We start from the raw sequence: 12,492 nt of genomic DNA, 5'->3' as shown, positions 1-12,492 counted from the left end.
CGTGAATTGTGTCCAATAATTTTGTCTGCAGATGCTTCATTACTATAAAATGTGAAAATCCTCCAGTTTTTGAAATTGCAGTAACTTGGGAACATTTCTCTTAAACGTGAGCCTCGTTTAATTAGGAATTAGTTGTGCAGAAGTCCTCAGTTTATCTGGAATGTTTTTACTAGTCATTTTGTGATTTTAATGACCTCTCAGCACAAAGTCTTCAGCTTTAGTCTCAGACTTAAGATAACTGAATTATTAAATTTGAATACCTTTTGCCTCAGTTCTAGAAGTTTCCCTTATTTCTGTTAGGACTCTGATTTACATCTTCCAAGGGGGAATATATTGAGTGGGAGAAAAATATGGTCTGCATTGAGTGGTGACTCATGATCCAGTCTCATGATAGGAAATGCCTGTCAAACCTGAACCCTCTGTCCTACCGTTACTCTGGCCTTTTATTTTACTAGCTTATTGCCATTGCTTTGCAACTTGTCTGCTGCCTCTGTTATCATCTCACTCCACTCTGTTGTCCACAATTAGTAGGACTACCTTCCTGATAGAATTAACAAGTCACATTATTGTTCCAAAGCTGACAGGATAGAACCCATACACCTTGGCTTTATTGGTTCCATTCTCTGGCTTCAATCTCATTTCCTGCCCTTTTCTCAAGATGTATCTTCTGCTTCTACTGTAGTAAACATTTTTCTCACCTTAGAAGATATCAAGGACATCTACCAGTATATCCATTAACTCAAGGAAACATGCAAATTCAAGAAGGCATTGTTTCTATTTTAATAAAGATTAAAGTCTTTAATACCCCCAATGTAAATAACTTGCACAACCACACATGATATGCTTGCCTAACTGTTTTATAAAATTGTTTTTCCTTCCTTGCATTTTTCCTCCCTCCCTCCCTTCCTCTCTCTCTCTCTCTCTTTCTTTCTTTCTTTCTTTTTTTCTTTCTTTCTCTTTCTTTCTTTCTTTCTTTCTTTCTTTCTTTCTTTCTTTCTTTCTTTCTTTCTTTCTTTCTTTCTTTCTTTCTTTCTTTCTTTCTTTCTTTCTTTCTTTCTTTCTTTCTTTCTTTCTTTCTTTCTTTCTTTCTTTCTTTCTTTCTTTCTTTCTTTCTCTTCCTTCCTTCCTTCCTCCCTCCCTCCCTCCTTTTCTTCCTTTCTTTCTTTTTTCCTTCTTTGTTTTTTCCCTTCTTGAATCTTCTTCCTTTCCTGCTCCAACAAATCCATACCCATTTCTGAGCTCCAGTTGGAGATGGCTGCAACCCTCAAGGCACTTGGCACAAATCTTGGTACCTCTTCTTACTTCTTATTATACAAATATTTTCCTTGCATTTCTAACTTCCTCACTGATTTTGGTTTCTCAAGAACAGTTTATCTTTAATTATTTATGAATTTCCAGCTCCTAATACAGTGCTGGGCATTAGGTAGGAATAATGAAGTAGCATTAGGGAAGGAAATAATGACACTGAATATTCAGTATTTCATATCGTGTTGCTCTTGGGCCTGAGCTTATGCTAGGCAACATAGTTAATCTATTTTATGATAATTACAAGTTATTGTTATTCTGGACAAGATGTAGAGTTAAATACAGTATTTACTTTTGAGTCATGTCTTGAATCGTTGCCTTCTGTACCTCAGCTCTTTAATCTTCATTATTATTATGTTCCAGTTGGGAAGCCTGAGTTATCTCCTCATAACGAAATGGTTTGGAATTTGACATTTGGAGCAAGCAGTATACATTTTAATTATCCTCTTATGTCATGTAACTTGATGTTTATTTGGATGCTAAACTATTTGGTTAGCTTTTGTTGATCCAAATTCAAGAGATTAAAATAAACTTTTCTGACTCCTATATCAAATAATTTCAGGAAAGAGCATTATCAGACTGAAAAACAATTTCTACATAAATTTCTAGCATGGATTGGTTGAAGAGTTTTGGAAGAAAATGTCAAGTATTCTACTAAGTGTTTCATCATTAATGGCCTAGGTAATAGCAGAATTTAAAATATTACAGGAGACAGTAGGCATTTACAATTATTTGCCTTTGGAAGTATGTTTTGCTAATAATTAGGTATATGGAGATTTGTTTCTCTTTAAGTAAGCTAGTCTTATTATTTAGAGACAGTATATTTTGTTTTTATTTTGTTTTGTAATTTTCATAATCTCATATTTTCAAATTTTTTTATATGTTTAGAAGCCTTCACCAGACAGTTATAATACATGTGCATTATTTAAGATTAGGCTAGCTTTGTGGTGGAGTGGATAAAGCCACAGCCTGTGATGCCAGCCTCCTTCATGGATGCTTATTTGAGCTCTGGGAGGCTCCACTTCTCATCTAGCTTCCTGCTCATGGTCCTGGGGAAGCAGTGGAACATTTTTTTTTTTTTTTTGCTTCTGGCTCCTGCCACTCACATGGAAGACCTGGAAGAAGCTCTGGGCTTCTGGTTTCAGCCTGGTTGAGTCCTGGCTGTTGCGGCATCAGGGAACCAGTGTTTGAAAGATTCTCTCTCTCTTTCTTTCTCTGTAGCTCCCTCTTCCAAATAAATAAATAAATAAATAAGTAAATAAATAAATAAAATCTTTAAACAGGCTACACAGCAAAGGGAATGATCATCAGAGTGAAGGCACAATCTACAGAATGGGAGAAAATATCTGCAAGCCATCCAGTCAATAGTGATTAATTCCTGGATTGTATCAAGAATACAAACAACTCAGTAACAAAACAAACCAAATTCAAAATATGTAAATTCAAAATTGAGTGATTAAAAAATGAGTAAATTATCTGAATAGGCATTTCTCAAAAAAATGTACAGATGGCCATCAGGTATATAAAAAAAAATAAAGATGTGCTCAGCATCACTAGTCATCAGGGAACTGGAACTCAAAATTACAATGAGATATTATCTCACTCCAGTTGAATGGCTATTATCAGAAACACATACACATACACAAGCAGCAAATGTTGGTGATGATGTGCAGAAAAGGTAAATTTTATAATCTGTTGAAGAGAATGTAAATTAGTGTAGCTATTATATATAGCTGAAGTATTTGGTTCCTGAAAAAACTAAAAATAGAACTACCATATGATCCAGTAATGCAAATCCTGAGTATCTAGTCAAAGGAAAGAAAACTAGTATATTGGATGGATATCTGCATTACTGCTGTGTTATTGAAATATCATTTATAATAGTATATATCATCAATGGATGAATGGATTAAGAAAATATGGCGTTTTTATGCAAGGTAAATTATTCAGCTATAAAAAGAATGATATCATTTGCAGCCACATGGATGAACTTAAAGCATTATATTAAGGGAAGTAAAGAGAACAAAGAAAAATGCCACATGATCACATTCATATGTGCAGTCTAAAAAAAGATTTCATTGGAATAGAGAAGACAATAATGGTTACCATCTGGGAAAGGTGGCGGACAGAGGAAATGAGGAGAGGATAATAGATCTAGGGCTATAGTCAAGATAAATTGGCTACAAAAAAGAAGTGTTTGAGGTTACAGATATGTTAGTAATCTTGATTTTTATCATTATGCAGACATAAATGTATCAAAATATAATGCTGTATCCCATAAATATGTACAATTACCCATTAAGTAAGTATTTAACAATTTTAAATGAAAGGAAAGTAGTTAGGCTTATCTATGGAAAGAGACAATCATTATTTTCCAAATATTACATAACTTTCACAAATTAATAATTTAGAGTTCATTTCATATTCATCTTTGAGATAATGCTTTGTTTACATTGCTTGTAAGCCTAAATAAAATGGAAATGCAAAGTATGAGTGGAATTTAAATAGTTTGTGAGAAATGGAATTAAAAGATACTTTGGTGAAAAAAAAAATGGAAATCTATCCACAGTTGTGTTATGTGTTTTCCAGAAACTTTTGAAGATCTTCCATAGACATTTCGATTCCCTTTGAAAAGATAAGAGAACTATATCTCAGATGTAGAAATTAAGCTATTTGCCTCTAGTGATGCAGCTTGGAGAATCAGGCTGAGTTTTCAAGTCAACCTGAATCAAGACATCTCTTTTCCATCAGACTGTACGCATGTAAATCACACATTTCAGGTCAAACATTAATTTTGAATATTGTGTGACTATTGTTTAATTAGTTGGACAGATTGTTAACTGAACTTTTTTCTTTGTATCTAGTTTATTGAGTCAGAGCCTTATGTGTTTTCACAGCTAACACTCTGTAATATATTTATGGGATTTGTGTGAAGATAATTGGAAATCTAAAATGTCAGTCCTTTCTAAAGCTATCTTATATATTACTTTAGAAAACTGCCATGGTTAACATTTAGGTAGCTTTAGAGACAAGACCACAGATGTCAAAGAGGAAAGGAATTCCTAAGGATTCATGTGACTCCAGTGAGAAGGGGACAGTACTACAATGAAGAAGGAAAAACCATGTGAATAAGAAAGGATGAGATAATTTCCAGACTTACGCTGACTTAAGCTGGAGAGAATGACTTCTAATTAATTGTATTTTTTTCTCTTTTCTATTGGTATACATAATGAAAAATCCAGCTTTCCTAATTATTTTTCCTTATGCATTCCCATGTGAGAGTGGAAATAGAAGGTACTTACAGAATTGAGATTTTGCATGAACATAATGGATTCGTTTGCAGACTGGGATTTGTCTGGAATGAATGTGCATTTTGCTTCATACAGCCCCGTCTGTGAGTCCCGTCTACATGGCCTGGTTATGCAACTGCCTCCTCTGCAGTCATTGAAAACAACCTTGAGACCAGTAATTCTGGCGGAGCACCTGGGAGAAGAATTAAATTATATGTATCTCTATATGAAGACCATCAAAACCAACATCTCCGAATCTTTTCTCATTATAGGTCTTGTACTAAACATCCCATTTTGGCAGAAATAGGCACACTATTTTAATCTTATTCAGCATAAATTTATTGAACAACCCAGCAGTTCATATTTATTAAATATTCATTGCTCACTAATATGTATATATATGTATATACATATAATACTGTTGTGAGTTTTAGCTAATGATGCTAAACTCTAATCTACAGGAATGCTGTGAAGATTAAATGAATTAGGAGGTACAGAAAAGTTAGATCTTAGAGGAGAGTCAACATTATACCTCTGGCATTTTCATTTATGGCATATTTATAGAACTTTGTATTTTTCAGAACTACTGGACTAAACAGAAAGAAGGAATAAAATTAAATCCTACATGGAAATGTCCTTGCATTCAAAAATAATTATCTAGTCCCTAGGAAGTGGACATGGGTAGAAGCTTCTAAAGTTTCTGTTTATATGCAGGGTTTTCCCCCTCATTCTGTGTTAATATTGATCTTTATACCATTAATCTACTTTAATAAATTTGTTTATGTTTGCAAAGACAAAGGGAATGAGTAATATCTTGAAGGTGGTTAGTTCTAGGATTAGTCTGAAAGTTAAATATACATGTGGTGAGTCTTTACTGTCTTAAAAACCTGGTTCATGGCAAGAGCTCAATATTTATTTTTGATATCTGTCTTCACTCATGTGTGACCTTCTCATTGATTATAAGAAAACTCACTCATTTCTCATTAATTTATCAAAAATGCATTGCTTGAGATATTCTTTCTTTAGCTTTTCATTTTATGCCTTATCAATAAAAAACAATCACAGCCCTCAAAGGTCTTACAGTTTAGTGCAGAAAATAAGCTTGCAGGGACAATTATGGTCCAGTGACGTAAATGTGAGAGATGCCCACACATGTTGTAATGAGAGCATTTCCAAACTCAGGGAAAGCAAAGGAATGTATAGAATAAGTTTTTAAACTGAGTCTTGAAGGATGAATAGGCACTGTTTTTGTAAGAGAGGAGTAGCACAGAATGAAGGTGGGAGTGACGAATGAGTGCCCTGCGCTGAGTCCATGTGGAAGTCCTCTGGCAGCTCAGCCGAGATCAAGCAGACAGCTCAAAAGAGACAGGAAGAGGCATGTTTGTATGACTCTATTTCCAGCTGATGCATTTTTTTTCCCTCAGAGGCATCTTAAGATTTAGGCTGTAGTTTTTATCTTTCCCCCCTGCCAAGTTCATATATTAGTACAATTTCTGCGATGGCTGAAATGATTCCCAATCATGGAATCTCCAGGATTCACTGGACACATAAACAAGGGATAGGATGGGTATTACACTTAATTTTTATGAACATCCAACCACATGAAATAGCCTTTGTTTGCTGTGATAGAAAATGAATGAGTCAAGCATTTTAAAAATACATTTGTTCATCACATACCTTGTTGCTTCAATAGTATTCATTCTGGTACTATAGAATGGCATGTCCACATTATACTCATCAAAGACTCCCCACCGAAGGTGTGCCCACTCATGGACAAACACTCTGCCTATGAGAGAATATTGACACTTATGAATGTATAGTTGAAACATTTTAGTATTTTAAGTCTCTCTGTCCCATTTCTCTGACTTAAGGAATTTTGAAAATTAGTAGCTTTCATTAGTCCAAAAAAAGTTAAAATCCTGGTACATATAAGCAAATCTACAATGGTAGAAATTAGATTAGTTGTCAGGGAGCACAATTAGAGGAGGCAGATATAAAAAGGAATACAATACAACTATTTAGCATAATGGAAAACATCTTCACTGTGACTGTAGTTCTGTACACATGTGTGTTTTAAAAATTCAGAGATGTATGTTTAACACAAATACTTATGAAAGACTCATTACTAAACATACACATAAAGAGATATAATTAGGTTGAATATCAGTAGCATATTTCCAAACAAAGGTATTGCCTAGCATCAATGTTTCTTCTTTAGTTCTTTAAAAATGCAATTTATTGCAGTGTGACACATTTCTTTTTTCTCAATAGAATTAAGAACAAAATTAAAAATATATGATCTCTACCTCGGGATCCATAAACAGACAAATTATTAGTCAACAGGAAGTTTGGGGTCAAATGAATATATTGTCCTTTGTCTCCACATTGTCCATATTGAAGTGTATAAGGATCGTCTGCATATTTCAGAGAAGGATTTGCAATTATAACATCAGCCTAAAAGCAGAAGAATAAACAAAAACAAATTCCAAGAGTGATAGAAACAAGCAATTTTGAAAACAAGGGCTTTCTCATGAATATCAAAAAAGTTCTATTACTATATTGAATTTAAAAGTCAACAAGAAGGAAACAGGTTAGGAGTCAGAAAAAATAGCCCACCTGGTCATATGATTCCTGCTTTGGCATTAAATATTCAGATTTTGATTTCCAGGTTGTTGGAATTAAAATGTGTACATTTCTGAAATAAACTCTTCGTTTGGTCGCTTGAAAGAGGTAAGTAGATGCTTCAATTACCATTTCCTGGCAAAATCAAAGTTATCTTATGGTAACAGTTTCACAGTGGAATGAACACAGAAGTCTATTCAAACCAAAAGAAATAAATCAAAGATTCATCTCCATGAACAGTTTGATAAGAAAGAACCCAAAAAAGGTTAAATTTTCCTATGTCTCTCCACTTAGTGAATGTCTCATTTTCAAATACCAAAACTTAACCTTCTGTTTTCTACCTGTCCGCACACACACTTAACATTTTGAAGGGGCTGAAGATGGAATAGAAAGTGTTGAGTGAGATATGTAAGTGACTCAGCTTGGGAGGTTTTTGGCAAGTTGCTTCTTGAATTAAGCAGACATATTTATAATTGGGTTGCTTAAATAAATTGGAAATATAAAGTTTGTAGGTAATTGTAATAGATGCTTATAGTTGTGATTAGTTGAAAACTATTTTGCTAGATTTATGTTATGTTTAATTCTTACATGGAATATGTACATAGAAGGCAAAGTTTTACTAAGCACCAGCAATTTAAAAAATAGATGTGATTGACTTCAGGCTCCAGTTCTGCCAGTAATTGTATGACTGCTCGTAATACCGAATTTCTCTTATTTATGTGATCCTTGCTTCTGAACACTTCACAGGAATAATGGAAGTATCAAAGAAGATAGTACTTATTAAAGTGTCATATAAAATATTTTATTATAGTGACAGACAAAATTAAGAAAATTTCAACTTCAAAAACACATAAGGGAAAGCATTTAATCTAGCAGTTGAGATATTGGTTAAAACACCCACGTCTCAGGTTTGACTATTTGGTTTAGTTCCCAGCTTAGCTCTGATTTCAGATTTCTATCAGTACATACCCTGGTAGGTAGCCCACGTTCACTCAAATAATGAAGGGTAAGTAATTGGGTCCCTGCCATCCAAGAGGGAGAAGTAGATTGGATCTAATTCTTGGCTCTTGGATATTTTGAACCAGTGGGTGGGATTGCCCTCTGTCTCTACTGCCTCTCAGGTAAGAAAAAGCAATTAAATATAATATTATCTTTAAGATAGATGCATGAGATTTAAACATTTTTCAGAATTGAAAATTATGAACTGAAAACATGTCAAATAATGAGTATCTAGGACTTACAAGTGGGTAAGTAAAACCTGAAACTAATTTTATAAAGGTAAAACTTGACAATATTTCTCTACTTGTTCTGAAGTATTTCTATTAACTACTTGAAAAAATGTCAGTAGTTTGTCCTTTAGTAATTCATGAGGAGAGCTATCATATTATTATACTATGACATATATTATTATTTAGTATTATGTAATAAAAACAAGCTGTAGTATTTAAAGATTTTGTCTGTTTTTATCATGTAATACTAAATATATATCATAGTATAATAGTATAATCATTCTCCTCATGAACTACTAAGACAAACTACTAACTTTGGAAAGTTATAACTCTGTAAGTGCATGAGTATATGTCTAAGGCAACATGTGTTGAAAATACTGAAAGAAAAAAAATAATGCAATTGGTCACATTTTCTCTTACCTTTATGTTTTGAATGAGTTTTTCATCTTCTGGAACACTGGGGTTAATTGCAATGACAATGCCATCATATCCATTGCTATTCAAATTGACCATTGAGCTCTTCATCTCTGGCAAGAGACACAGGGCTAGGAACAGGATAATGTTTGGACTGAACACCATTTTTGCACTTGCCACAATAAACCATTTGGAAATCTAAGGAAGGTATTTATGTATCTGCTTAACTCAGGAATTTGAACCATGACCAAAATATTTGCATGAATATAATACAGTAAATAAATTTTTGGTGAACTTCCTTATCTTACTCATTCTAAAGCTTTAGATGTAAGAAGCAATGGGGATTATGCCAAACACAGAAGACAGTGAAGGCCTTAAGTATACATTGACTCCAGTCATTCTTAGGGATTGTATGATCACACTCCTCATGATGGGGGATCATCACCATCATTATTATCACTGTCACCACCCAATACTATTACAGATGCAAGTGCTGAGATTTGTTTGCAGAAAAACCTTTCATGGAAGGGAGAAGAACTGAAATTATAGCTATCAGGAAAGAGTAGATGGAAAAGCCCTCAGAGCTTCAGTGAATGAAAGTATAATATTATTTGTTTCAATAGAAGTGATTGAAATATGGTGGTTTTGGAACAGCTATGGGTCAAAGGAAAAATATTATTAATTACTTTGATTATTCCTGCTTATGTGATTTTCAAATAACATTGAATATTTTAAGTTCCTCTGTAACTTGTACATTTAATATGCGTTAATTAACCTTTGCTTTTCATATGGAATACAAACGTTCCTTTGCTTTAAAAAATTGCATCCATAGCATTGTAAGCTGGCTACGGTGTCATGGCATCTAAACCTATAGTCATGTGACAGAGTTGTGAATGTTTTATAGGCCTCCTTCCTGTTCTGTGGTATCAGAAGAATCATGAAATGATGGAGGATTAAATGAGACAATCTATTATGAGTGTTTCATAAATAATTAAAAACATTACTATTTTTTTATGTTAGAGAAAGAGTTTATTCTTCCCTCTACTGGTTCACTACCCAAATGGCTGCCAGGGAACATCCAGAGTAGAGCCAACCCAAAGACAGGAGTCAGGAACTTCTTCCAGGTCTCTTATGTTCAGTGCGGAGGCTCAAGTACTTGACCATCCTCTGCTGCTTTCCCAGGCCATAAGAAGGGAGCTAGATGAGAAGTAGAGCAGCCAGGACAGAAACTGGCAACTGTGTGGGATACAGGCATCTTAGGTAGAGGGTCAGCTTTTTAGTCTGTCATACTGGACCCCCACAAATAATTTTAACATCTAAATAAGCCCTCAAAAATAGGCATTGTTTTTAAGCAGCATGTATTCTGACTAGAGTGTTTACTGTAACTTTTGCTTGTTAAGTTCTATGTTTCTGTTTTTATTTTAAGCTCTAGAAAGAGCTTTCCAGTGTTCTAGGGCTTGGCTGGGGGAACCAAGTGTTTTTGAGTCTGCTTGAGAACCTGTAGAGGAGGAGCTGTCTGTTATGTGAGACTGTAAGCTTTCCAGAATGCTTTTTGATGATATCCACCTAGGCAGCATCCTTCCCTTGCTGCCCAGATTAGGGGTGGTCTTACCCATACAATCTTCCCAAATCATCTGTCCCACAAGTAGTCTTTCCTTAGGAGCTATTTGAATGCCAAGGAACCAAAAGTTAAGGAACAGTTCTGTTATGATGAAGGCAATCATAAAACTCGTTGGGTGCAGGAAATTGAGACACAGAAGCTAGTTAGTTTGTCTTGGATAATACAGAGAAGGGTGACACTGGGATTTAAAATCAGGCTGTCTAGTTTCAGAGCCTTTACAAAAGCCTGTTCTGTGTTTTGAACTTCTGAAAAGATGATCATTGAAGATTATCTTAAATTAGTTTCTCCTCATTCCATTCATAGACTGATGTCAGCACAAGATTCAAGAGAATATGAATTGACATGATTGATTTGTATGAGTAAATATAATTTATATCTTGCTTCAATTGTATGTTGATTCATGAAATTTTCTTTTGACAATTTTAAGCAGAAACTTTAAGTACAGGTCTTTCAGAATTCATTATTTCTGTAATTCTGAGGACAAGATTACTCAGTTAATCAAATATAAATTAAATAAAGTAACTGTTATTCTTTGTGCTATGAAGTCTAAAGATGGAAGTATTACAAGGTCACTTATGGATTTGGCCCAATGACTCAGATAGTTGTGAGACAACCTAGGTCTCCACACCCTTTATGCTCCAGGACAATCATCCTTTAATGTCATAGCTGTTTCCTGAAGAGATTGGGCTGAGCTTAGCTAACTGTTACCTAAACTTGAAACTATTCATGAGGTGAACTGACAGCTTAATTTTCTTGTACATACTCCCTCAGACTTCTGCCTTAGCTCTTCTATCTCTGCTTTTTCTTTCAAACTGTCACCTTGGGAATGCCATTCTTTTGGTAGTACTTATGACCTCCATATCTGAATATTCTCTTCATTCTTTCATTAATTATTCTGGTCATTTATTTACTCATGACTCAGTGAACACTAACCTGCATCGTATCAGCTACTTTGTCAGGGATTTACAGTATTGATCAATTTCTGTTCCTTATCTTCTTCCAAGTATTCATGACCTAGTGAGACTTTTGGACACGAGTACTTATTTTGATTTTCTGTTGCTATTCCTACAACACTGATCAATGTTTCAATTCAGAGAATGTTTCATTGATTACTATGATTTTGTGCTTAACATTCTTCAAGCCAACCTTAGTAACTCACACAATTGGTAGCATACCTTGTAAGTTGCCTCAATATTAACTTTGTTCTTTTTATTAAAAGTTTTAATTTTGTTCCTGGGTTCTCATGTGAATGACACTTCTGGGTTAATGCAAGCTGGTGTAAACCTCTGGTTATCCAAGCATGATGTAGAGATCCCTGAAGATGTCAGGGACCCCTTCAAAAGGTCTGAAAAGGGCCCAGCGCGGTGGCGCAAGTGGTTAAGGTTCTCGCCTTGCACGCCCGGGATCCCATATGGGCGCCGGTTCTAATTCCGGCAGCCCTGCTTCCCTTCCAGCTCCCTGCTTGTGGCCTGGGAAAGCAGTTGAGGACGGCCCAAGGCCTTAGGACCCTGCACCCGCGTGGGAGACCCGGAAGAGGCTCCTGGCTTTGGATCGGCATATGCATAGCATCGACCGTTGCGCTCACTTGGGGAGTGAATCATCGGACGGAAGATCTTCCTCTCTGTCTCTCCTCTCTGCATATCCGCCTTTCCAATGAAAAAATAATAAAAATAAATCTAAAAAAAAAAAAAGTCTGAAAGGTCAAAGGTCAAGCCTACTCCAATTATAATATTAAGAAATTATTTGCATTTTAAAAGAAATTTGATGTAACCTAGCAGATTACATCAGAATTGTATGAAAAATTTAAATAAATGAAAAATTGAAGGAAGAAAATAGTATTAAATCACTACTTGCTAGTTATTCATCAAGACAATGTTACCATCCTAATGTTAACGCAGTCAGGTAGCTTGAAACATACCTTGTCCATCTATCAAAGACATACACACTAAAATATTATTGGCATGGTGGTTTAAGAAGATACTTTAACATGCAGGAAAATAAATATTTTGGA

The 12,492-nt window shown here is 34.8% G+C and overlaps 1 protein-coding gene across 1 annotated transcript in view; it reads right to left on the bottom strand.

Moving 5' to 3' along the window:
• LOC121161033 (calcium-activated chloride channel regulator 1-like) overlaps positions 1-9,025 on the bottom strand; it is a 50,628-nt gene extending 41,603 nt beyond the window's left edge. The window contains exons 1-5 of the mRNA XM_040987256.1: positions 8,867-9,025; positions 7,212-7,352; positions 6,902-7,049; positions 6,273-6,381; positions 4,608-4,788 (exon numbers count right to left, since the gene is read on the bottom strand). Coding sequence (XP_040843190.1) covers positions 4,608-4,788; positions 6,273-6,381; positions 6,902-7,049; positions 7,212-7,352; positions 8,867-9,025 — 738 coding nt within the window. The remainder of the gene's footprint in view (positions 1-4,607; positions 4,789-6,272; positions 6,382-6,901; positions 7,050-7,211; positions 7,353-8,866) is intronic.
• Positions 9,026-12,492: the final 3,467 nt, after the last annotated feature.

The sequence above is a fragment of the Ochotona curzoniae genome, unplaced genomic scaffold (assembly GCF_017591425.1).
Source record: "Ochotona curzoniae isolate NIBS_2020 unplaced genomic scaffold, NIBS_Ocur_1.0 contig_4612, whole genome shotgun sequence".
Lineage (NCBI taxonomy): Eukaryota > Metazoa > Chordata > Mammalia > Lagomorpha > Ochotonidae > Ochotona > Ochotona curzoniae.
Note: the sequence above shows the minus strand (reverse complement) of the source record. Positions and strands in the feature narration are given on the sequence as shown.